Source organism: Eubalaena glacialis, chromosome 18, assembly GCF_028564815.1.
Source record: "Eubalaena glacialis isolate mEubGla1 chromosome 18, mEubGla1.1.hap2.+ XY, whole genome shotgun sequence".
Classification (NCBI taxonomy): Eukaryota; Metazoa; Chordata; class Mammalia; order Artiodactyla; family Balaenidae; genus Eubalaena; species Eubalaena glacialis.
The window spans coordinates 60,402,388-60,427,555 of NC_083733.1; the positions used below are offsets into that span (position 1 = coordinate 60,402,388).

General features: G+C 52.4%; 1 protein-coding gene across 1 annotated transcript in view; it reads right to left on the reverse strand.

The window, feature by feature from the left end:
* Positions 1-268: 268 nt before the first annotated feature.
* Positions 269-25,168, reverse strand: part of SYMPK (symplekin scaffold protein) — a 36,237-nt gene continuing 11,337 nt past the window's right edge. The window contains exons 9-27 of the mRNA XM_061174481.1: positions 24,601-24,840; positions 20,103-20,257; positions 17,799-17,949; positions 16,165-16,369; positions 15,150-15,300; positions 13,961-14,196; positions 12,822-12,903; positions 12,509-12,622; positions 11,324-11,471; positions 10,158-10,318; positions 8,524-8,632; positions 8,101-8,201; positions 7,367-7,457; positions 6,154-6,255; positions 2,450-2,637; positions 1,526-1,702; positions 1,238-1,333; positions 649-984; positions 269-478 (exon numbers count right to left, since the gene is read on the reverse strand). Coding sequence (XP_061030464.1) covers positions 341-478; positions 649-984; positions 1,238-1,333; positions 1,526-1,702; positions 2,450-2,637; positions 6,154-6,255; positions 7,367-7,457; positions 8,101-8,201; positions 8,524-8,632; positions 10,158-10,318; positions 11,324-11,471; positions 12,509-12,622; positions 12,822-12,903; positions 13,961-14,196; positions 15,150-15,300; positions 16,165-16,369; positions 17,799-17,949; positions 20,103-20,257; positions 24,601-24,840 — 2,981 coding nt within the window. The 3' untranslated portion in view covers positions 269-340. The remainder of the gene's footprint in view (positions 479-648; positions 985-1,237; positions 1,334-1,525; positions 1,703-2,449; positions 2,638-6,153; positions 6,256-7,366; positions 7,458-8,100; positions 8,202-8,523; positions 8,633-10,157; positions 10,319-11,323; positions 11,472-12,508; positions 12,623-12,821; positions 12,904-13,960; positions 14,197-15,149; positions 15,301-16,164; positions 16,370-17,798; positions 17,950-20,102; positions 20,258-24,600; positions 24,841-25,168) is intronic.

Genomic DNA, 25,168 nt, shown 5'->3' on the forward strand with positions numbered 1-25,168 from the left:
TGTGTGTATTCGGCAGCCGCTAGGCCAGCGGCGCCGGTTTTTAAGGAGGGAGGGGGCGGCCCGTTACCAGAAGAGGGCGCGCGGAGACGCTGGGGCCAAGGAGCTGGTTTCCGCGCAGGCGCAACTGCACGCCAGAAGGGCTTCCCGTTTTCCAGGGAGCTCCTGGGCACGCCCACTAGCTTCTGCACAGTTCCACAGCTGACACGGAGGCAGAGAAGAGACTGCACCCTTGCCCCAGACCAGCGATCTTTTTAATTTTTAAAGGCAAAGCACCGCCGGCCAAGCCCCTCCCAGGCCTCCCTGAGCTCCCAGTCCCACTCCCCTTCCCCACCAAGCCCCGTCAGCTGTTCCCCTTGGTCTCGGGTTCCCCGGCTTCCTCAGCAGTGGGGCTGGGAGTCTTCACGGTGTCTTCTCCGGCAGGGGTGAGGGTCTGGGGGCTCCGCTCTTCCTTTGAAATCAATCCGCCCGCTGCAGCTTCCTGGTGACAGGAGAATGGGGAGCGGTCAAAAACAGCGTGGTCCCACCTCCAATATTTCTTCAGGCCGTACCCTTTCTGCCCCCTCCCCGCCTTGGGCACTCGGCACACACACTTAACCCCAGGCCCCTGATCTTTCTCGTCCTCTGTTGCTCTGAGGTTGTCATCCCTACCTTAGGTAGGGGTCCCTCAAGGCTAGAGTCCAGCAGTGCAGCCTCAGTCAGCCCCGAGTCATCATCCATGCTGATGAAGATGGCCGGGGTCTCACACTCAGGCCCCTCCTCCCGGAAATCAATGGCTTCCTCCGGCTGGGAAGGGCCTGGCCGGGCCGAGGAAGAGGACAACGACGAGGAGGACGAGGAGGGGGCTCCCACTCCCCCAGGCTTCAGCTTCTGTTCCTCCTCCAGCTGCCGCTTTAAGGCCTTCTCCTGGGCCAGCCGCAGGCCGATGAGGTCTTGAGGGGGGCGGGGGGCAGGGGGCGGTGCCAGGGCCAGGGGCTCTAAGTCATCCTGGGGGTGGGGAGGGATACACAAAAGCTCAGGGACGGGTGGGACCTAGGACCTAGGCTGCTCTCAAGAGGTTGGTGGGAAAGAAGACAGAAACCATCCTGAGGCAGACAGCAGACTGGGCATAGGGAGTAAGGGGCAGCTGTCTCCCCACCCCCAGTTCCTTTCAGTAGAGCCTCAGCAGAGGGATGGCTAGAGTGGGTAGGAGGAGGGGACGGGGCCTTTCTGGCTTGGGGAGGGGGCTGCAGGCCCTCACCTCTTCCAGGGGCCCGGCAGGTGCTTCCTTAGTCTCTGGCTCTTGCTTGCCGCTGGCCTCCAGGATGGTCATGATGGAGTTGGGGATGTGTGCTTGCTGGGGGAAGAGCAGGATGGGGGCGTTGCGGACAGCTCTGACCCAGAGACACCCCACCTCACCCAGATCCTTGGTGTCCTTGACCCTCCAGAGGCCCAGACCTTCATGGCAGTGCAGGGCTCCCCTCTGCCCATCCCACCCAGTCCCCCAGGGCTGGACCCATGGGGCCACCCACCCCACACCCTGGGGTACCTGGTGGGGGGTGAAGGAACGGACGTGGGCCAGCAGGGGCTCCCGGAGCTCCGGGCACTTGTCAAAGACGGCACCCAGCTGCTGGGGTGGGAGCTGCAGGATGACCTGGAAGCTCTGGGGCTTGGTGCGTTGACAGCACTTGATGAAGCCCTCCCACACCTTGGGATACTTCCACACCTGGACCAGGCAGGGAGGGAGCAGTCATCAGGGGGCCTGCAGGCAGCCAGCCACCCCAGAAACTGGGAGAAAGACCTTGCCAAGATGGCACCGCCTCATTTCATTCTCACAGCAGCCTCTAGAGGGCAACATTAGCCCTGCAAAACCTACGAGGCCCGGGTGCGGGGACCTGTCCAGGGTCACACAGGTACGGTACCAAGGGGCAGAACCAACATCTGAACCCAGGTCTGTCTGAATCTGCACTTAACCTCTAAGCCAGATGTTGCAAAGTAGCAACCTGTGGCCTAAATCCAGTCTGAAGGCTTGTGCATGGGGTTTGTTTTTTGTTTCATCATGGTATTTCTAAAAACAATTTCTAGCTTCTCCTGAAAAACGGGACCATCTTTCAGCTCTAGTATGCATCCTGGCTGGGTGCACAATGGTGGGGGGCAAGGGGTGGCCATACCTCTCCTGGGACGTGCACCCCCTGAGGCCTTCCGCCTGCTCCTACCACCCAACAGCCCTCACTCATCACGTTGCCACCCTATACCTGTCTGACTCAGTGACCCCTAAAGGGCTGTATTGTCTCAGCAGAGGGCAGGGCAAAGGAGCTGGCTGTCTTGGTAGAGCTTATACTCTGCATCATGGCTCTCTTGGGGTAGGGGCCAAGCAGGCTGGAAAAGCCTGGGGTTTTGCCTCAAGTCTGTCTGTAGTGTGTCCTGCTGCAGTCCCCTGCTTGGGAGACTGGGGTAGTCAGGGGTGGGTTACCTGCTTCATGATGAGGCGGGAAAGGATGTTCATGACGAAGCCCCCCAGGCGGGGGTACATGGTCAGGGACTGGATGACGGTCCTCATGAGCAGCATGGGCAGGGGACTCTGCTCCATCAGCTGCTGCATCACCACGGCCAGCACCTCCGATGTGTACACGTTCCGCTCCGCAAAGCACAGGTTGGTGGCTGCGAGGAGGCGGAGAGTGGGCCTGTCCCCTTTGCCCAGCTGCCCCCTGGGAAGTGAGAGCCCCACCCCTTAGAGAACCTCAGCCCCATTATCTGCCCGTGTGAGGGGAGAGCCAGCCCTGACTTCCTGAAGCTCCAGGCAAGACAGAAGACTTCCCCCACCCAGCAGAAGGTCTCCTTCTAAGGGGACACTGTGGCCTGGTCCTTGGAAAGCCTGGGAGCTGGGTCTAAGGGAAAAGACACTTCCATCTCCTAGAAGCCCCACTGGGCAGAGTGGGAAGACTTTGGCCCTCTCTCTTTGGGGACAACCCCCAGAAAGGGTGAGGTGAGAAAGATGTATTGCCAACCCCTGGGGACCTATTCTGGCTTGATTGGTGTAGCATGGCACCTCCACCCCTACTGGAGAGGGAAACAGCTTTAACTTCCATAAGTAATCCCATAGGAGACAGAAGAGATGGTCTCCACCAGCAGGCTGGTCAAGAGATTGCCCACTCTCAACCCAGTGCTTTAGGGCTTGCGCTGGTGCTCGGTGTTACCAGGTTCAGGATTACGTGGAGGGCACGGTCCACAGAGTAATGAGAGAGGGGTGAGAGGAGGAAGTCTGGGCATACGATGAGCTCCCCAGCTCAGCACCCAGTGCCAGGAAGGGCCCAAGGAGGGCTGGTACAACACAAGCACCCACGAAGGCAGGCAGACCAGGGCAGGCCCTGGGGTCTGTTCCCTCAGGAGTGGGTTGTGGTACCCCCAAATCAGTGGTGCTCAGATCCATTGTGTTAATGGGGAGACTCCAGGAACTGCCTCTGAACCCCTTCTTCCCCAAACACCACTTGCCATGTGAGTCTGTCAACCAGGAAGTTTTTATTGAGCTAGAAGAGACCCCCAATCCTTGAGAGGCTAATGGAGAACAGGGGTGGATGCCTATAAAGAATGGGGGGTGGGGGGCTCCTATAAGGAAAAAGGGGAGGATGGAGGCATTACAGGTAGACAGGCAGGGAGGAGGTTGGAGGCGGGGTAGTGAGGATATCTAGGCTGAAGGAGCAGAAGGGAGAGTAGAAGGTGAACAAAGTGCAAGAGGACCTGTCAGAAACCGAGGCTGTTCCTCCTCCTCCCTTCTAGGTAGTTGCTGGCTTCTGCCTGCTCTGCCTAAAAGCCTCCAAAATCAACCCTCTTCCCTCTCCTCCCCCTCAGCTCCACCCCAGCCTCCTCCTGGGCCTCCCACCCACCTTCTAATCCACCCTCCATACAGCAGCCTGAGGGGTCTTTCAAAAGCTAAACCTGACCCTGTACCTCCCACAGGCCCTCAAGTGAGCAAGTCCAAACTTGAATTGCGGCCTATGAGAGACCCTGTGTGGGCGGGGCCTACACGGTTATAGCCTGACCTCATCTCTTGACGAAGCCCCCTTCTGTGGTCTCAGCTCAGGTGTCCCCTCCTCCAGGAAGCCCTCCCTAACGTCCCATACAAGGGAGAGTCAGTGGCCCCTCTGGGCCCCCTGTCCCACTCCTGTTCATTCTAGACTGTTACTCTGGGGATGGCCTGTGAGCCCCGGCAGGGCAAGGCCAGGACTGTCCCCATCCCTGTTGTATCCTCAGCACTGCCCAGCAAAGGACTGAGCAGAAGTGCTCAGTGAGTTTTCTTAATCGCTGGACCAGTCCACTGGACAGGTCCAGTTGTAGAAAAACTCACCAGAGAAAATGGGTGGTTTAAGGGGAGAGTGAATGCCAGGAATGACTGCTTATACTGTTAGGCACTGGGGATTCCACTGGGGCCCAAAACAGGACCAGACCTTGTATCTGGACTTTGGATCTGGAGCTTACAGTCAAGTAGGGTTACTAGTGCAACTGAGAAAAGCACTGGTGCCTGAGCAGAGAAGCGTGCTCTGGGAACTGACTGGATTGAATGCTGGGGATGAACAGCCTGTAGGGTGACCAGCTGAAGGGTTGCCAAGAGCTCAGCAATATAGAGGCTCCGTGTGGGCCTGGGTTTGTAGGAAGAAACACGTGGGGTTCTGAAGGCCAGGCCTTGCTGACATCTCCAGGGCCTGGTCGCTGGCTTCGTGTGTGACCTGTGCTAAAGCCCTTTGTCTCCCTGGGCCTTGGTTCCCATGTATAAGATCAGGGACTAAATCTGGGTCCATGAATGGGCTTTAGTGAGGTGGCAGGGGTGGGCGGGGCCTACACGGTTACCACCTTACCGCATCTCTTGACCAGGCCCCCTCCCCCAAACCACAGATCCAGCCAGGGTCAGCTCTGCAGTTCCAGATTCATGCCATACTAGCATAATCCGAACCCCTCAAATTGTACACAAAATCATGTGAGGGTACCGTCCTTGGGAATGGGCTCGTAACTTTCCAGAGATCATCTAAGGGGCCAGGGTGTGTAAAAAGACTACTCCTGGAGTCTCAGCTTTGAGACACTTTTCACTTTACTGCTTCCACTAGAGGCCTTAGTTCCTTCTCAGTTGTAGCGTGTGTTTAAAATTTTCATAAGCTCCTCTCTTGACCTAAAAGTTTCTGAGAGAATTTGCTGAGGAAGACTAGAAAATAAGTCACTGAAGAAGCTACTTCAGGCTAGACATGAAACTAAGTGGCAAGGAGGGAAAACCCCCTCCCCGCTTTTAAAGGAGAGAGGAGGAAGCGAAGGACAGTTGTCTTCCGAGAAGAGCAGGGGACGGTAAGGGCTTCCACCTCTGGGGGAAAGCATGGCTTCTGGACCAGAAACCTCTTTCAGGGAGGAAGTGGAGGGGAGCGCTGGGGAGAGCTGAGGGAGAGAGATTGTCCCACAGGAGGCAGCCCTGGGACCCAGGATGCCATCTGCAGGAGGAACCAGCAGGACCGGGTTTCCAACTCAGATCCACCCAACTTCAGATTCTGTTTTTTTGCACTATACCACTTAGCTTATATGTGGCCCTGAGCAAGTTACTTAACCTCTCTGGAACTTCCATTTCGTCTACAAAACGGAAGTCAGCATACTTACCAGGTAAAGAGTGGCACGGATTGGCAGGCAGGCCTGTAAGGTGCTGAGGAAAGCCTGGCTCAGAGTAAGTGCTAGGTAAACAGTGACAGCAGCTATTATGAAACTGCTAATTGTGGTGAGCCCTCCAGGTTGCCACCAACTCCCCTGCCCTGGAGGCACACTCTCCGGTCTCAACTGGAGCCCAGACTAGACTCCTGGTCCAACGACTGCCCTGGTGCACTCTGTCTGCTCTGCCGGCTGTGCATCTGCCCAGCCTGGCCAAGGGCTCTGCTTACTTAGTTCCTCAGGCTGGTGCTGGGAGGGAGGGGCTCCCCACCCTTCCTGAGGACTACTCCGTGTCAGTGCACAGTGGGTGCATCAGTTCCTTAAGTGGGGGGGAGGGAGGGAAAGGAACGAGGGTGGGTGTCCGGAGCTCTGAGATGGGGCTGCAGGCGGCACAATCTCCGACTTGGCAGATTCCAGCATGGGCACGTGGGCGACTGGGTTCTTCCCCAGGTCCGAAGTGGCCAGACCACTCAAGGGGGTTTGGGGGGAACGCCTCACCTTTGATGATGGACTTCATGTCACACTTCGAGGAGTCGATGTTGTGTAATGCGATGAGAAGCTCTCCAGGGTTCAGGGGGGACAAGGCTGAGTTCCCTTCACCTGCAGCAGGTGGGAGTAGCGGGGAGGTGGAGGAGACAGTATGGAGGCCTAAGAGACAGGTCCAAGTCCCCCAAATTGGGGGGAGCGGCGAATGAAGACAGGCGCCCCCAGGATTAGGGGTACAAAGGGCTAGAGTAGTGGAAGAAAGAGACTGAGAATGCAAAAGGAGGGGCCTGAATGAGACAGCAGCTGGAAAGCCATCCTTCACAACCGGAGGGCATCATCAGAGGCCTTCACTGTGCTCTCCTCCTCCCCAGCACTGGGCTCCTACCCTCGTTAGGGCAACATCTAGTGTGATTCGGCTGCTCTCCCCCACACTTGCCCCAGGCTGGGCACCCATGAGGGCAGAGCTAGGACGAGCTCATGCCAGGTGCCCAGCACAGCATAGATACTGAGGGGAATTTGCTAGACAGGACAGGCTGGGGCAAGCAACAGACTTGCAAACAGTGCTTGAACTGAATGCCACGGCGGAGGAGGCTGGGGGAGATGGGGTTTTGAGGGTCCCAGTCACTCTTGTGTGTATGTTTTAAATCACCGGATTACATGTGGAACAGACAGCCTCCACCCTCCTTAGCTCCAGCCACTGGGTGAGGGGTGAGGAATCTACCCTATGCCACTTGGTAGTCTTTCTAGGTTGGAAGTTTTCTTTCTTTTTGACCAGGTCAAACGAAGGCCCCTCACCCACAGCTGGAGGGGTTCAGGCAAGAGCTAAGGAAGGGCAGGAGTGGAGCCCATGTTTGAGGAAGAGCAGTTGGGTCCTAGAAGGGAAGACGCTTATAGAGAGTCAGACCTCAATTCCACAATTTTGTCCCCATTGTGAATGAAACCATCATCCATGTATCACAGGAGGGTGACCTGGGAGCTTTGGGACAGACGCTGAGATGTCGCCAAGTCTGGATGGTAGCCCCAGAGAGCAAGATGAGCCCCCACCCCTTCCTCTCTAAAGATGGCATCCCTCCCCCAGCATTCCGCATCTCACCTCCGGGATGCCTTCCTCCTGCCACCTGAGGTGGGGTCTCCTGGGGGAGCTGGGGCACAGGGAGCCACGGGTGAGGGATATGAGGGCCAGGGCTGAGCTGGCCCCTGGCTGGGGGGAGAGCACATCACCTACCGTGCTGGGTGCCCAGCAGGCGGTTGAAGACCTCTTTCACCACTATGGGGTTGAGTTTGATGAGCTTTGGCAGGGCCTGGATCACTTCCTTCTACAAGGGCAAGGCAGGGGAGGCAGGTCAGATACGCCCGCCCACCCCCTCCAGACAAGCCGCCCCACTGCTCACCCTGGGGAGGTGGGGGGCAAGCTCTGGCCTCACCAAGCCCCTTCAGTGCTTTCCTCCTCTCACTTCCTCTGGTCCCTCAAGGCTGAGCTTTCCCAACTCACTGGGCCTGACTCAGCCCCAGCCTCATCAACCCCCACCTGAGCCCCCTGGGCCAGCTCAGTGATTCCTCCTGCAAGTGGAGGAGATGGAGGCTCACCCAAGGTCCCACAGCCTGTTAGGAACAAGACTGACCATGGGCAGGGGACGCACATCCTCAAGGGGAGGTGCTTCCTACGCTAGGAAGAGTGCTGCTTCTGTGGCTACATTTAGGCCTCAGGACAATCTTGTGTGTATGGGGGGGGGGGGGGCGAGGAGGGTGGGGTGGTGGTGGATCACTGTGATACTCACTTGACAGAGGAAGAAATGGAGGCTCAGAGAGGGGAGCGGCTTGCAAAGTTGAGACTGACCCAGACAAGCCCCAGAATGTGTTTACAAGCATCTGACATGGGCACCTGGGTGCCGACCTCCTCCCCGGCCCTGCCCTGCCACGTCCTCGTCAGTGGGGGCATCGAGGCATCCAGCTCCATACCTTTTCCAGCCCATTAAGCACAGGGATGAGGAAGCGGACGTCGGGCAGTCGCTTGTGGTAGAGATCCCGGACCCGCTTCACCAGCTCTGGGGAGGGTGGGACTGCAGGTAGAAGCAGCAGGAGGCACAGGTGTCGGGGGCGGTGGGGTGAAGGTGAGCTCCCAGGAGGAGGAGAATGGTGGTGGGTGTGTGGGAGGGGCAACTCCATTTCAGAGCAGAAATCCTTGGCCCCTTGGTTTCTCAAGTGCATTTAGCAATACACTCTTCCACATGGAGAAACTGAGGCCCAAGGATGGGGAGAGACTCACAAGAGGGCCAAGCATCTGGGGACCCAGCAGCTCTGATCCCCAGGTCCGGGGAAGGGGAAGTGGGGAAGACCTGGGCAATGGAAGAAAAGGATGAAAGGTGGGGTCCCAGGGGGCACCTTTGTCCGTGAGGCTGTGCAGACAACGTGTGACCAGTGTCTCTGCCCCCTTGGGACAGTTTTCCACCAGCAGGAGCAGCTCGGGCGAGTTCATGCCCATTCCTCGGATCTAGATGTAGAGAGAGGGATGACAGGGAAGGCCCGGGGAAGGGGCTAGGCGATGTGAGGACGATGAGGGGCCCAGGGTGAGAGCTCGGGGAGGCCCAGGTGTCGGGGGCAGGGTGGATGCTGGGACTCGGGAGTAAGAAGTGGTGACAGAGAGAGTAGATCTTAAAAGTTCTCATTAGAAAAAAATCGTTAATTCTGTGAGGTGATGGATGTTAATGAAACTTACTGTAATAATCATTTCACCATACATATATCAAATCACTATGTTGTATACCTTAAACTAAGATAATGTTATATGCCAATTATGTCTCAGTAAAACAGGGGGAAAAAGAACTGGTGACAGGGTTCACCGAAGTGGGGGGAAGGGGGGGGAGGGTTGGGCAGAAGCATCTCCGTCTCTTCCACCCAATCTCACACAGACACAGGCTTCCTGCAGCTCCTGAGCCTTCACCCATGCTGCCCTTCTAGGCAGACCGTGCCTTCTCTCTGCCATCTCTGACTTAACCTGAGCTTTAATGCCCAACCTGTCCTTCAATTCCTTGGTGAAGACTTTTCTGGCTTCCGTAGGCGCCCCTGCCCACCAGCTCTGTGACTGCCAGGGCCCTGGCTTGGCTGCGTGCTCAGATCAGGGCTCGACCTGCTGCTGCTTCTGCAGGCTTCCCCTCAACCCACCGCAAACGCCAAACACAGGCAGCGGAGGGCCAGGCTTCAAGGGTTCATGCCTTCCTCTGCCCCATAAATCTTTACAATCGCAAGTGGAACTGCCAGTCTTTGCCCTCGAAGAGCTCAGAGTCTGGTGGGCTCACCCTGAGAATGGGGAGAAGAATCTGCTTCTTCCTTACACCGAGCCTATTACCCCCACATTACAGGTAAAGACACTATTGAATCTGGGAGGCGGGTATGTGGGAATTAATGTACCACACTTTCTCCTTTTGTTTATGTTGGAAATTCTCAGTAATAAAATGTCAGGGACAGAGATATGAAAAAGTAGTTTTAAAGCCAGCTACAAATCGGAAGGGCAGACATTCTGAATTTTAGGGGCCAGTCTGTAACTGAGATGCTTCTCTTGTGGGTGACCCTGTGGTTCCAGAGAGGAGCAGGAGGGACTTAGGCAATGACAACTAAAGATTCCTGTCAGCAAGGCAGGGGAGGGACAGCTCATAAATGATAACAGTGACACAGATGTTTACATGCATGAGGTCACGGAATCCCTCCAACAAGCTTGGGGGACTGAATTACCTTCCCCATTTTTACCGAAGCGTGCAAGTTTACGCAGTGAGAAAGTGAGACGCGGAATGTGAACCTAGGTCCATCCAACTCTAGGCTCTTAACTACGGTGCTACCCTGCTGTCTTCTCAGGAGCAGATGGAAGTGTGGACCACCCGCAAGTGACACAGCTGCTCAGCCTGGGGTGATAACCCTTAGTGCTTAGCACACACAAGGAGAATATACCAGGGGAAGGGCTGGAGTTGGGGATTGAGCCCCACCCATGGGTGGGCAGAGCCTGGTGGGCTCAGGGGCCTCACCGGCTGTTCGATGACCCTCAGCACTGTCCTCTTGATGTCAGCGATGGCCTCAGTATACACGGCTGCCAGCTCGTGGATCAGCTTGTGGTTCTGAGGCAGGAGGGCCAGGTAGAGGTACAAACACTGCTTTACTGTCTCCTCAGTCCAGGGCGCTGCCACCTCTAATAGGGCAGGGGGTGAAGATCAGGCCGGCCCCACTCCCCTCCCACCCCCAGCATCTGGCTCTTCTTGGGGGACAGGCACATAAGGGAGCTTGGCCTGGGAAGCAAATTGTTTGGGCAGGAAGCCAATCACCTGGGAAATGGGGTGGAACCAGGACTGCTCCCCTTTCAGAAGTCTCTGCACTAAATTCCCATCTGGTCTCCTCTGACCACCAATCCACAAGGCGGTGAGAGAGATCTTTCCAAGTTCTGACCCTGCCCCTCCCCTGCTCAGTGCTCCCACGACTGTCCTATGCCCTCAGGATAAACCCCCAGCTCCTCACCTTGCTCTACCTGCCAGGTCCTGTTCAGGGTGGCCTTGCCTCTGGGGTTGTGTGCTCTGGTTACACCCTATTTTTGACAGTCCCCCAGGGCCCCCACTTTGGAGCCTTTGCACGTGCTGCTCTGATGCCTAGAACACGGCTGCCCAACTCCGCTTTCTGTACCTCCTCCTCTGGGTCTCACATAGCCAGTACCTCTCCTGGGAAGCCTTCCTGGCACCCAGGCTGCACCAGGGCTCCTGTGCTCCTCGAAGGCCCTGTGCTTCCTGCTACAGCCTGAACCTTCCAATTTAATGGTCCCTTCCCCTGGGGCCCGGGTCTCCCTGACTGCAATTCCGGAGGACCCAGAGCTTTGCTGAGGAAATTGGCCTGCGATGATCCTGCCTGGCCTTTCCTGGAGCCCCATCACTGTCTAGCTCTCCTTGTCCTCGGCTTTCAGCCCAGGTGTCCCCTCCTTCAGGATGCTCTCCCTGACCCCTCAGGCTGGGTCAGGCGCCCCCTCTGGGCTTCCACAGACTCCTGGTTTCGCCACCTGAGGCCTGCTCGTTCTGGTTATTACTGTCTGGCTGTCTTCTCTAGCAGGCTGGGCAGGGCTCAGCTTAGATCCAACTCTGTCCCCAGGACCCAGCCCAGAGCCTGAGACGCAGCGGGTGCTCAATACACCTCTGAAGAACCTGCACCAAACCTGTGTCCTTGTCAGCTCCAAAGAGCACAGATGGAGGGTTGGGGTGGACCAAGAGCTGTAGGTAGTTGAGGGCAAACTTCTCCACATACTCTCGTAGCTGTTCCTTCTCGTACATGCGCTTGATGAATAGCAAGGCCTGGGAACGCACCTGAGGAGAGAGTGGGGGAAGATGGTGGAGGGGAAGACAGTTGTTCTGAGCTTGGCAGCACCAGTGTGAAAACAAGCCGAAGTCTGAGAGGCCCAGCTGGGCTGAGTTACCTGTGCCCAAAACTGGTCACCGGCTTGGGAGAGAGGTTTTCTGGCCCACCTGAGGGCCCTGCACCACCTCACCATCTACCTGCCCAGCCCCATCTCTTATCGGTCTTGCCTTGCTTGCTACACTCCAACCAGAAGGAGTTTTCCTCAGTTCCTCAAAAGTAACAGCGTTCTCCCTGGCTTTGAGACCTGGCACAAAAAGGTTCCCACTGCCTGGCATGCCTGTCACTGGCTGTATCCTGTTTCACTCAGACATCCCCTGCTGGGAGCCATGAGGACAGGGCCTGGTCTGGGGCACTGCTTTGTCCCCAAAAGCACCACAGGGCTGAGCCAGGGTGTGCAGTGAGGGTCTGCTGAATGAATGGACACAAGACCTCAGAAAGGAGCTGGCAGGAGGCTGGAGCAGGGATGGACCAAGGGCCCTCTCAATCACACACATGCACACACGCTGTTCCCTCCGTCCAGGGCACACCCGTCTATTCATATTTCAGGTCTTGGCTCACACGACCCCTCCTCCAGAAGCCGTCCTTAGACCACCTCCCTTCCTCAGCCTCCAGGGTTCCGCCACCGCACACACTACTCCACTCCTGGCACTGAACACACTGCGTGGGTCACAACGGCTCCCCTCCTGGTCAGCACTCCCCCAGGTCCCAGCACACCACCAGGCCTTAAGAGGGGCCCACCGACACGGGCGGGGTAAGAGCGAAAATGGGGCTGCCTTTCCTGGGAGGCGGTGAGTGTATATATGTGTGCATATTCTAAGCAGCCTCGTGCCATCGTAAATGGAAAAACCACCACCACCACCAAAAAATTGTTGCAAGAAGGACATTAGGCCCAGAAACTTTCAGGGGAATGTGGAAAAGACTGGGCTGGTTACTTGGGACAGAAGAAGGACTGAGTGTAACCCAGCAAAGGGCGACGGGGGATCACCTTGTCCTTCTCATGGGAGCTGAGGTCTAGCAGAACATGCAGGTACTGGAACTGGCGGGACGGGCGCTTGAAGATCAGGTCTCGAAGAGTGGACATGCCCAGGTAGGTGCGACTCTGCGGCAGGAAGGAAGGGAACCAGAGCTCAAGGCACCTGCGGTGTGCCTCTGAGGTGTCTCCCTTGCTTCAGTCGGATCTGGTCCTAGACAAAAGCTACTGGTCCCTCACAAAACCCCCCGCCACAGGCTGCAACAAGCAGGGCTCCTGCCCGCACCACAGCGTTGGGGACGCAGGGAGATCTGCCGCCCGTCCTCACCTCATCCTCACAGTACTTGCGAATCACCTCCAGGGCACTCTCAGTGATCAGCGGCGCCTCCAGTACAACCTTGGTGAAGATCCTTCCAGAGAGGGAGGGACAGTGAACGGCTGCAGACAAGGGGCCCCCTGGCTTCTCTGTCCTGCTGATCGCAGCTCACAGCTGGCAGGGCCCCCCCTCACAGAGAGCTCGCTCAACCCCCTGGGTATAGAGCTTTGGAGGCAACAGAGCAGGGTTCAAATGCTGCCAGGTGGGTGACTTGGGCAGAGACTGCCTCTCTGAAACTCAGTTTCTCCCCTTTGTCAAATGGGGATTCCTAGCTTAATACAGCAATGGGAGGGAATGATGGGGGCTGGGAAAGGGTATTGCTATTTTAGACGTGGTGACCACGAAAGGCTGCTCTGAGATGATACTTTAGTCAGTGCTGGCAGATGAGAAAGAGCCAGCCATGCAAGTAGGGGGACAGCATTCCAGGTAGAGAGAACAGTAAGTGCCAAGCCCTGAACTCATCATGTTTGAGGAACAGAAGACTGAAGGCCAGTGCGGCTAAAGTTTGGGGGCAGGGAAAAGCAGAGAGGTAAGAAAGGAGGCTAAAGAAGTTGGTGGGGATTGGATTACACAAGGTCTCATAAAACATAGTAAGAAAGTTGCGTCTTATCTAGAGGACAACCGAAGGTTTTTAGTGGGGAATAACAAGACAGTATTTACATTATAAAATGTCACCTGCGCTGCTGTGTGGAGAATGGATAAACTGGAGGTCAAAGACAAGGAGGAAGCCACAGAACTGATTCAGGCAAGAGATGGGGATGGCAAGAAGTCAACCTCCAGAACAAGCCTCTGAAGCAGGCACTGTTATTTATTATATATTATATGAGAAAATGGAGGCCCAGAAGTGAGTGACACAGGTCAGTCAGAGAGCAAACAGCAGAGCTGGGAAACAAGCCCAGGGCGCGTGACCCAGAGCCTACAGTGAGGTGACATCGTCTGCGCGTGGGGAGAGAAGGGGGACTTGGGATGGGCGCATGGAGGACTGACTCGGGTGGCGATGAAGACAGAGGTGGTCAGAAACTAGAAAGAAAAGGCAGGACACAGTGGGGGGGACTCTTGGGGACAGGAGGGTGCAGGGCCATCCCCCTCACCCATCCTTCTGGTCTGGCTTCTCCTGAATGCCGGAGAGCAGGCGGATGAGGCAGTCCTCATACTTGTCCAGGGTGCCCGCGGCACCAGCTGCTAGGTAGGCGTTGTACTCCTGGTAGAGCCAGGCAAACGCCAGGTCCAGGCGGGCCCGCACGTCTTCCAGGATGAAGGACAGGACCTCGGCCTTCAGGCCCGAGTCGAACTGAGTCACCAGGCTGGCCAGGATCTTTATGCGCACCTGACACGAGCAAGGGTCTGTGTTGGCGTGGGGGTGGGCAATCCTAGGCACCCCATGATGGTGCCCTGCAACTACTCCTGCCCAGCCTCAGGGACCCCCAGCACAGACCCAGTGTTAAGTGAGGAAGGAAAGCTGAAGAACCTTATTCTCGGTAGGTCTCATTTGTATGGAAGAAAAAAAATGAAAAGGGAGAAAAAAATTAATCATCATGGAATAAAACTAGGAGTAATAGCTAAAATTTCTAAGAGTAATATCTAAATTATAAATATATGTAATTACAAATATCTAAAATATATCTAAATATCTAAAATGTATCTAAAATATAAATATCTAAATTTCTAGGAGTAATATCTACATACTTAGGTACACAGGAAAAGATCCTGAAGGATTCCCTTCATTTGTACCTCGGTTGCCTCTGTGGAGGGGATGGCATGCAGTGGGGGCCAAAGGAGACTTACAGGCCCTCTGTGGCCTGGAAATATTTTTTAACAGAGAGAATACGTTCATATACTATTTGGGTAATTAAAAATAAACTTCAAAAAAATAGGGAAAAAGTCACTTGACTGAGGTTACAATCCCAGGAAGTGGCAGAATCAGTATTTAAAGCAGGTGTGTGAGTGTTTCTGAAGCTAAAGAACAAGAATACTGTTAACCACAAGGAAGAAAGAGCGTCATGGCAGCCCGCACTCGCAGGGCTCTTCCTCGCAGCCGCCCTGTGCTGAGTGAGAGCACATGCGTGTCCACACATTTCTTCCTCCTTGTCACCTGTGTGGAGCTGTCATCTCTTCGTTTTATGGGACAACAGAGTAAGGTTTGGAGAAGTGGCCAGTGAATGGCAGAGGTGGAATCTGGAGCCAGGGGGTTGACCCCGGGGCCTGTCTCTCTGCTGGGATGTGAGGCAGACTCTTGGGGAGCGGGACTGCAAGGATGGGCTGGGGGGTACAGAGGCACACCTGGGCTGCCCCGCTGCAGGCCACGGCCTTCTCAGCCCGCAGGATCCGCTTCACAGCGCCCAGCTTCATGGCCTCAACCTGGGCGTCGGTCAGGGGCTTCAGCACATCACTCAGACGGAAGATTTTCTTGCGCCCGCCAGCGCCTGCCAGCCTACATGGGAGAGTAGGGACAGGGACACAGTGACTCGGAACATCCTTTCTGGAGCCCAGGCCCACCCAGGCCATACATACAGAGACACCCCCCACACTGTCTCTCCAACTCCCCTGTGACTCTGAGGCACGGCAGGGCGCAGGGTAATGGGAAGGAAGAGGACGCTATTTTGGTTTTGTAAACAGCATCTCAGGGAAGGCCTCTATTAAGGAGCAAGCAACGTGTGACTGGAGATCTGAATGAAACGAGGGAATAAGATCCACAAATATCTGGAGGATGAGCTTTCCAGGCAGAGGGAACAGGAGGTGCAAAGGCCTTCAAGTGGGAACCTGCCTGGCTGTTCAAGAAACACCAAGAGGCTGGTGTGACTGGAGGAGGCAGGAAGGGGAATGGAGAGCTTGGAGAGGCAGCACATCAGGCAGGGCCTTGTGAGCAAGCCTTGCTTGGGGACAGGGCAGGGACTGGCTGGATTCTGTGGTCTCTAAGGCACGTAACGATGAGGACGACGATGGCAACAACCAGTAGCACCTCCTATGCGCTAGGAATCACGCTCAGCGCTTTTACATCATGATCACTGCCCACCCCAAGCGTTATCTGATTTAATCATCTAACCATCATTGTGAACTCGTTTAATTCTCCCTCATCCTTAGAGAGAGATACTATCATCCCATCCCAATTTTACATATAAGTAAGGGGTGTTTTTTCTAAAAGAAAACAACAGCTAAGCCTTAGTGGTTAGGGCATTGACGCCGGAATCAGACAGACCCTCGTCCAGACCGATCTCTGTTTATCTGTCTTTGTCTGTCACACACACACCAAGAACCAGGCCTCTAGTCCTGCACCAGCACCTGCAAGGGGACTCACCGGGGCTGCGTGACGGGGATGATGGGCTCTGGCCTCCTCTTGGCCTGGGGCGCTTCCTCCTCCAGAGTGGACATGGAGCTCAGGGAGCCCACTACCGAGATGGCCTGACCCTGAGCTGACAGGCGCCGCTTGATCAGGACACTCTCCGGCTTCACCACCTTCTCCTCCTTGGGCTCCTCCTTGCACTGTTTGGTCTGCTCCACGCCTGAGGGGGAGGCAGCAAACGGGCTCTTGGCACGTCAGACCCACCCGCTCCCACCCAAGGACCTCCTGTGAGACAGGCTCTACTCTAAGCCTTGTACACACAAAACTCATTTAAATCTGCAAAATGCCTTTCTGGAGCAGGTACCTTTTTCATCCCCATTTTGCAATACAATAACGGAGACTCAAACTAGAAATGCCCACTCACTGCCGGTGGGAGTAGTAAATGGTATTGCCACTTTGGAAAGCTGATGAGCAGTTTCGAATAGCACTGAACATACCCAAACTCACGACTCAACAATTCCACTCCTTGGTATAAACTCAAGATAAATGAGGGCACATGTGCATCAAAACACCTGTACACAAATGTTCGCAGCAGCTTTATTCACAACGGACAAAAACTGTAAACAATCCACAGGTCCATCAACAGAGGAGTGTGGATAAACAAACGGTGGCCTATTCACATAATGGAAGACTACTGAGCAATAAAAAGTAACCTCTTGGTTCACACAGCAACATGGATGAACCTCAAACACTTATGCTGATGGGACTTCCCTGGTGGCGCAGTAGTTAAGAATCCGCCTGCCAATGCAGGGGACACGGGTTCGATCCCTCGTCCGGGAAGATCCTACATGCCACGGAGCAACTAAGCCCGTGCGCCACAACTACTGAGCCTGTGCTCTAGAGCCCGCGAGCCACAACTACTGAAGCCTGCGTGCCACAACTACTGAAGCCCGTGCGCCTAGAGCCCGTGCTCTGTAACAAGAGAAGCCACCGCACAGCAACGAAGACCCAACACAGCCATAAATAAATAAATAAATACATTTATAAACAAAACAAAACCTTATGCTGAGCAAAATAAGCCAGACTCTATGATTCCATTTATAAGAAGTTCAAAACTAGAAAAAACTAATCTGTGGAGACACAAGTCAGAACAGTGGTTGTCTCTGGACAGGGGATACTTTGAGTGTCGACTGGAAAGGAGCAAGAAAGAATTTTCCAGAGTGCTGGTAACAGTCCTTCTCCATCTGGGTGGTGGCTACACTGGTGTGTTCACTTTGTGAAAATTCACTAAGGTGTATACTTAAAAGCTGTGTGTTTCACTGTACATAATTTATACCTCAATAGTACTGTTAGAATGGGAAACCACCTGGGGCTCAGAGAGGTTAAGTAACTTGACCAAAGACACACAGCTATTAAGTGGCTGAGGTAGTCTAGTTCAACTCAGACCTCAAACCCAGGTCTGCTGGATTTCAAAGCCCAGGGCCTGAAACTATAGAGTAGTCACTGTATCTATGGGACCTGTAACTATTTACACCTAAGATCGCATGATTTTCCATTTGCAGCACTACAAAGAGGTGCTCTTCCACTAAGGAGAACCCAGTGGCCATAGTGTCAACCCCTAGCCCTGGTCAGCTCCATGTGACACTCACCTGGCCCCAGTCCTGCGGCCGTCATCTGTGTGGCCATGAGCCGAGCCAGGTGCTTGATCTGGGCTTCAGTGCCTGCTGACTCCACTGGGGTGTAGATGGCTTGGAAGGAGGCGGGCATGGCCTCGGGCAGGTACACCATACTGATGAGGACCTGCGAGATGCCCAGGAAAAGGAGTCTTCCCTTACTTATTGACTCAACAAACATTCGTTCCACACCCAGGCCAACGCTAGCGAAATGGCAGTGACTAGGACAGACCTGGGCCTGCTCTCATGGAGCACAGATTCTTGCGCAAGTCAGAGAGAAAACGAGTACTGATGCAGTGTGGCGTATGAGAGAAGAAGTAAAGGGTGCCACGGGACACAGTAAAGGGTGCCAGGGATGGCTTTGGCTCCCCGGGGCAGTGGCACATAGGCTGAAAACTGAGAGAAGGGCCAGAATCAGATTGACACAGAATGAAGTCTTGCAAGCGAGGGGTTGGGGGGTAATATATTCCAGGTATAGGAAGGCTAAGAGGCAGCAGAGCTGGTACCCTGCCCAGTGAGTGGAAGAAGGTTCAGTGGCACAGTATAATATGAACCAGAAATTGACTTTAAAAAAAAAAAAAGAAAAATCAGTATCCTAATAGAGCACATCCATGTCTGTCAGGAATTGGTAACAAAAGATAATCTCAAACTCCCTACAGGCTTGGAAGTTTAAATGCATGCTCTTAAATAATAAAATAATAGAACAGAAAGATAATGAAATAACTACAAATCAAAATGTGTAAGATGCAGCTACAACGGTACTTAGATGGAAAATCAGATCCTTAAATGCTTACACTGGAAAAGAAAACTGAAAACTAATAAGCCAAGCATTTAACCTTGGGGAAAAACATTCACAGAAAGTAACATGAAAGAAATAAAGACAGCAGAAATAAAACAGAAAAGGTTACAAAAGATTATCAACAAAACTTAACAGCCAGTCCTTTGAAATGACTGAAACCAACCAAATCTACAACAAGAATAAACAAAAAAAGAGGAAGGACACAGTATTAGGGACAAAAAAGTGGCACATTACTACAGAGACAGCACGTATTATAAAAATAAAAGAATCTTATGAACAACTTCATGCTGATAATTTGAAAAAGACAATTTCCCAGAGTGTGACAGGGATAGATAAGGTACAACAAGTTAATGGAAGCCGAATCAAACAGGGTCTAAGGCAAGCTGAATTTAAGTTTTATCTGGAAGGAAACAAAGAGCCCTGGCAGGGATCTGAGCAGGGGAGCATCATGACTTGTACTTTACAAAGATGCCTCTGCCTGCCACAGGGAGAGTGGAAGGCAGAGCCAGGGAACAAGCAGGTAGTTCTCTGTGTGAAAAGGGCGGGGCCTGGACAGGGCATGGGCCATGGGGAATGGAGAAGAGGGGAAGGACTCGGGCTGAGGGGGAGGTAAAGAGTTTAACTCCCAAGTTTCTGGCGTGGGGACGAGAGGCATGTGTGCCAAGAACACAGGAGGGGCCACGGGCCTGTAGAAGAGTCGGGGGAGAAATTTCACAAGTTTAGTTTTGAAATGTTAAGTCTGAGGTGCCTGTGAAACACCCAAGGAGAGAAAGATGCAGGAGGTGGCCGCATATCCAGGCCCGGAGCTCACCAAAGAGATCTGAGCTGGAGAGAAAACTCCTCGCCACCCCAATCACCCAACAGCTAAGCCCCTTGGAGGCTCTAGGCAGAGAGAAGGGAAAGCTGATGGTGACTGCTGTTGAGCATGGGAAGAGGTATTTATTCTCCATGAGCACCCAACAGAAAGGTCTCGGTGCTGCTACAGCCGGAGGACTGATGTGAGACACCCCACCACTCCAGCTCCCCTCATCAACTCAAACCAGTGGTTCTTTCACTTTGAAGCAGGTCATCTTTGAAAATCCAAAGAAAACACTGGTCATCCCACCCCACCGATGCCAATCCTACACCACTTAGCAAACAAGTCATGGGGTTCACTCTACAGTTAAGAGACCCTCCCTGCAAAGGAGAGGAGACAGTGCAAGTGCGTGGGTGTAGATGGAGACTCAGAAAACCCAAAGGGGGATTATGGGGGGGGGGCAGTGACAAGTAACCTCCTGAAGGAGTAAAGATCATGCAAGAGGTCCATCCAAAGTGAGGAAGGCCCACTGGACCGCACCCTCCCAACACTGAAAACAGAAAAGTGCTTCATCTGATGTCTGATGTCATCTGGAAAAGGTGGGCAGTGTGGAGCGGAGGGGCAGAGAAAAGACTAGAGACCCTTCCTCCCTGCCTGGTGGGAAATGGCCCCCACCCATCCTCACCAGATTGGCCACATTGTCAGGTGTCAGCAGAGGCTGTAGGAACTCGGCTGTGATATCTGTGTCTGACTGGCCTGAGATCTGGGCTGAGGCCTTCGAGGTCGCTGAGGGGCCTGGCTCCAAGTCCTTGTCCTCGTCGTCTTCCCCCAGGTTGGGCTCTGGGATAGAGAAGGAGACAAGATGATGGCTCTAGAGAGGGCAGCAGCCCTCCCCTCCTCCCAGGCACCCCCAGAGGTCCCTGCCCCCAGGCAGCCTCAGCAAATAGGAGCAGTGCAGCATATGAAGACCTTTGTGCCATATGACCCTGGGGAACTACCTGCCTCTCTCTAGGCCTCAGTTCTCTTCATCTGGGAAATGGGAATAAGCCATACCAGCCTGGCTGATCACACTAAGCTCCAAAAGACAAAAAGGTTAAGTAATAAGTTCACAGACTTTACTGTTTAAAAACACCTACATTTGAAACAGTGCTCAACCTCACCAGGAATCAGGAAAATGTAAAAACATCCTAATAAGACAGCGAATTTGCCTATATGATTGACAAAAAATAAAAAGGTTAGTAGTGGGCTTCCCTGGTGGCGCAGTGGTTGAGAATCTGCCTGCCAATGCAGGGGACACGGGTTCGAGCCCTGGTCTGGGAAGATCCCACATGCCGCAGAGCAACTAGGCCCGTGAGCCACAACTACTGAGCCTGCGCGTCTGGAGCCCGTGCTCCGCAACAAGAGAGGCCGCGATAGTGAGAGGCCCGCACACCGCGATGAAGAGTGGCCCCCGCTTGCCGCAACTAGAGAAAGCCCTCGCACAGAAACAAAGACCCAACACAGCCAAAAATAAATAAATTAATTAATTTAAAATAATAATAAAAAAAAAGGTTAGTAGTGACAGTTGTTAATAGGGGTGTGAACTGTGGAAATGTAAACTGGTATCGCCTTTTGGAAGGGCAGTTTGATAGTAGGTCAATATTTTAAATGTGCACACCTCTTCAACACAGCAATTCCACTTTTAAATATCTACCCTAAAAACTTACAGGGGCTTCCTTGGTGGCGCAGTGGTTGAGAATCTGCCTGCCGATACAGGGGACACGGGTTCGAGCCCTGGTCTGGGAAGATCCCACATGCCGCGGAGCAACTCGGCCCGTGAGCCACAATTACTGAGCCTGCGCGTCTGGAGCCTGTGCTCCGCAACAAGAGAGGCTGCGATAGTGAGAGGCCCGTGCACCGTGATGAAGAGTGGCCCCCACTTGCTGCAACTAGAGAAAGCCCTCGCACAGAAACAAAGACCCAACACAGCCATAAATAAATAAATAAATAAATATACCTTAAAAAAAAAAAAACTTACAGATATAGCTAAGGTAAGATGTACAGAGAATTCACTGCAACACTGACTGTACAGAGATATGGCACACAACTTCTATCAATAACAGGCTGGGTGACTACAAGCACAGCGGTTCTAGCTCAAGGGAAAAAACTAATTAACGTGAACCTTAGAGAAAAGGCTTTGTGTGCAAAGACGTTCCTCAAAGCTGTATTTATAAGAGTGGAAAAGCTAGAATGTTCAATAATGATTTAAGTAGATTAAGGCAAAAATATGATGAAATGTTATGCAGTCTCTTCAAGTTTGTAACACATGTAACAAAGAACTGATACCCTGCATTAACCAAGGGCACATACAATTCAGTTACAAAAGGCTAACCAACACAATAGAACGGGCACTTCACAGAAATGAAAGTAGCTAATAAATGTAAAACAACATGCAGCCTGACTCCAACACATGCAAAAAAGCAAGCTGAGACCTAGGATACCATTTATACCCAGAGAGTTTACAAATGTCCAGGGCTGGTAAGAATGGGGTAACTGGCACTCGCACACTGCTGGGGTTGTAAACGCTGGTGTGATTTTTTGGAAAACTGCTATCAAGAATTTAGGGACTTCCCCGGCAGGCCAGTGGTTAGGACTCTGAGCTTCCACTGCAGGGGACATGGGTTCGATCCCTGGTCGGGCAACTGGGATCCCGCATGCCTCACAGTGCGGCCAAAAAAAAAGAATTTAAATGCACCCAGCAGTAATGGACATATCCATGGCTCAGATCTTGGTTTCTGAAACTATTTCCTACTTAAAAGAAACCAGAAAAAAAAAAAAAAAAAGAAGGAAAGAAACCAGGGCTCCTTAGAGAAATGGCTGGTTGAAGGCTGGGGTAAGGAAAGTACACGATGAGTCTAGAACACCTTGTTATGCCAGAAAATAAGAAATGCTCAAAAAAACTTACAGGACACATTAAAGGGACATAGGAGCCTGCTCAAAGGCTCCTGCTACTAAATATAAGGCAATTTGAGTAACAAAATGAAAAACAACAATAATGGATTATAACCCAGAGAATAAATAAGAATCCAGAAGTCCACACTAACAGTAAAGTAGGGAGAAGAAAAGAAAGCTCTTCCTTACAGCAAAATGCCAAGTAATAAATGTAGAAAGAAACCTTTTTATAACCATTACAGTAATAGTAGATGCAGGCAACAATCATTAATGGATGCCAAAACCACACAAAGTTTGAAGCAGAACTAGTATTTTACATAGTTTTAAGTATCTCTTCTCAGCTTATTATTTACAAAGGGAAAAAGGGTACTTTACACTAGAGAAACCCGGCGGTCATCACTTCGACCAAGAGATCAAATTCCCATCACCAATGATGAGACAAACTGACATCATGTGCCTCCTCACAACACACAGAGGAAGTTGGGGCATCACTTCTGCAGTGTTCGTGCCAAAAGTACAGAACCTGAATCCAATCAGGAGGCAAGAGCAGACAAACCCAAGAGGAGGGACATTCTACCAAACAGCTGCCCTGGACTCTTCACAACGTCAAGGTCATGAAACAGAAGAAGGCTGAGGAAATGATTTGGGAGACTCGAGGGATGTGACAACTAAATGGAATGTGTGATCCCCACCTTGTGAAGGGTACACAGGAGTGTTTGGTATTATTCTTGTACTTATCTGCAAGTTCGAAATTATTTCAAAATGAAAAGTTGAAAGTAATAGAAAAATAAAATTGGTTGGCAAAAAATAAATGTATAAGCTCTTTGCCCCATCAATCCCACTACTGGGAACTTGTCTCATGACTTGACACGCATGCAAGACTGTACACTACAGCAATCTTCATTACTTTATAAAAATGGACACAAATGAAATGTCCACCAACAGGGGGACTGGTTAAAGTGGTCCATGTACCCTATAGACTATTATGCCACCATTACAAGGATGCAGCAGATTTCCATGTGCACATATAGAAAAACTCCAAGATAATTCCTAAACAAATAAGGTACAGAACGCTCTGCTTTGTGTGCTTAATTAGGGGGAGAAAAATAGATCCTTACCTCACTCCTTATATCAAAATAAGTTATTTTTCAAAGTGAAAAAAAAAACGAAAACAAAACTTGATTCTTCTTTTTTTTTTTGGCTGCGCCATGGGATCCCAATTCCCTCACCAGGGATCGAACCTACGCCCCCTGCAGTGGAAGCGAGGAGTCTCAACCACTGGACCGCCAGGGAAATCCAAAACTCGATTCTTTCATAAATGTTCTAGAAACAAACGAGCACTTAAAAAAAATTTTTTTTTACAGTAAGGAAGGTTGCCATGGTCAACACTATTGATAAATAATACAACCATTAAAAAATTACTTCAGGGACTTCCCTGGCGGTCCAGTGGTTAAGACTCCGCAATTCCACTGCAGGGGGTGTGGGTTTGATCCCTGGTTTCGGAACTAAGATCCTACATGCCACATGGCACAGCCAAAAAAAAAAAAAAATTACTTCAGGGCTTCCCTGGTGGCGCAGTGGTTGAGAATCTGCCTGCCAATGCAGGGGACACGGGTTCGAGCCCTGGTCTGGGAAGATCCCACATGCCACGGAGTGACTAGGCCCATGAGCCACAATTGCTGAGCCTGCACGTCTGGAGCCTGTGCTCCGCAACAAGAGAGGCCGCGACAGTGAGAGGCCGCGCACCGCGATGAAGAGTGGCCCCCACTTGCCGCAACTAGAGAAAGCCCTCGCACAGAAACGAAGACCCAACACAGCCATAAATAAATAAATAAATAAATAAATAATGATAAAATTAAAAAAAAAAAAAAATTACTTCAAAAAGAGACTCGATTTATAAATGAAACACAGGGAAGGAGAACTCTACACATATAACACATATAAGGCATTTCTGAAAGAAAATCTAAGTGTTAATACTTGTGGAGTGGTTACTTTTGGGGTGAGGGATGAAAGAGAGACTATCTTCATTTTATTCCTTCCTGTATAACTTAAGTAACTCATGATTACTTGTAAGTGTATTACATTCTTCAGTAATTTTACTTTGATATCACTTATTATATGTCACCATATTTATACAACATAATTTATAATGTAAATTTAGCTTACAGTTTCCTGTAAATAATTAGACATTTCGAACGTGGTCAGTCCCCGCCACCACCTCCTGCCAGGCCTCACTCGGCTCCTCAGCTCACCAAGCTTCATCTTCTTGAGCGTGGAATCTGAGTCATCTCGGGGCCGCTTGCGGGCATCCTTGCCGCTGGGCATGTTGCGGGCGATCTCAGCCTGCGGTGTGCCCAGGTCTACCAGCAGGGTGGTGATCTGAGCCTGGAACTCCAAGGAGGCTTGGTGCTTCAGCACACTCAACAGGTGCAACTTGAGGTTCTTACGCACGCTGCTCACCTGAGATTTGGCCAGCGTTGGGGGCAGGTTGGCTGTGAGGAAAGTAGCAAGAATTTCGCGCTGTGGACAGAGCTCATGGGGCCCTGCCACCCTCACTTCCCAAGCCCCAGCTTGGGCAGTGGTGGCGGACATCTCCTAGAAAAGTTCCTTCGCTCTCAGATCTAATGTATGGCCTTCCCCCTGTACAAGCTGATACTCAAAATCCTTGAGAGGTCTCCTTCAGTATTAGTCAACCTTAAAACGAAAAGAAAACTCACCCTCCCTTTCATTAAACATAGTCTCATCTCCCTCCATCTCTGGTCTGGAAATTCCAACATGCTTGCCCTGGGGAAGGCTATAATCACCTCCACAATGTCCCAA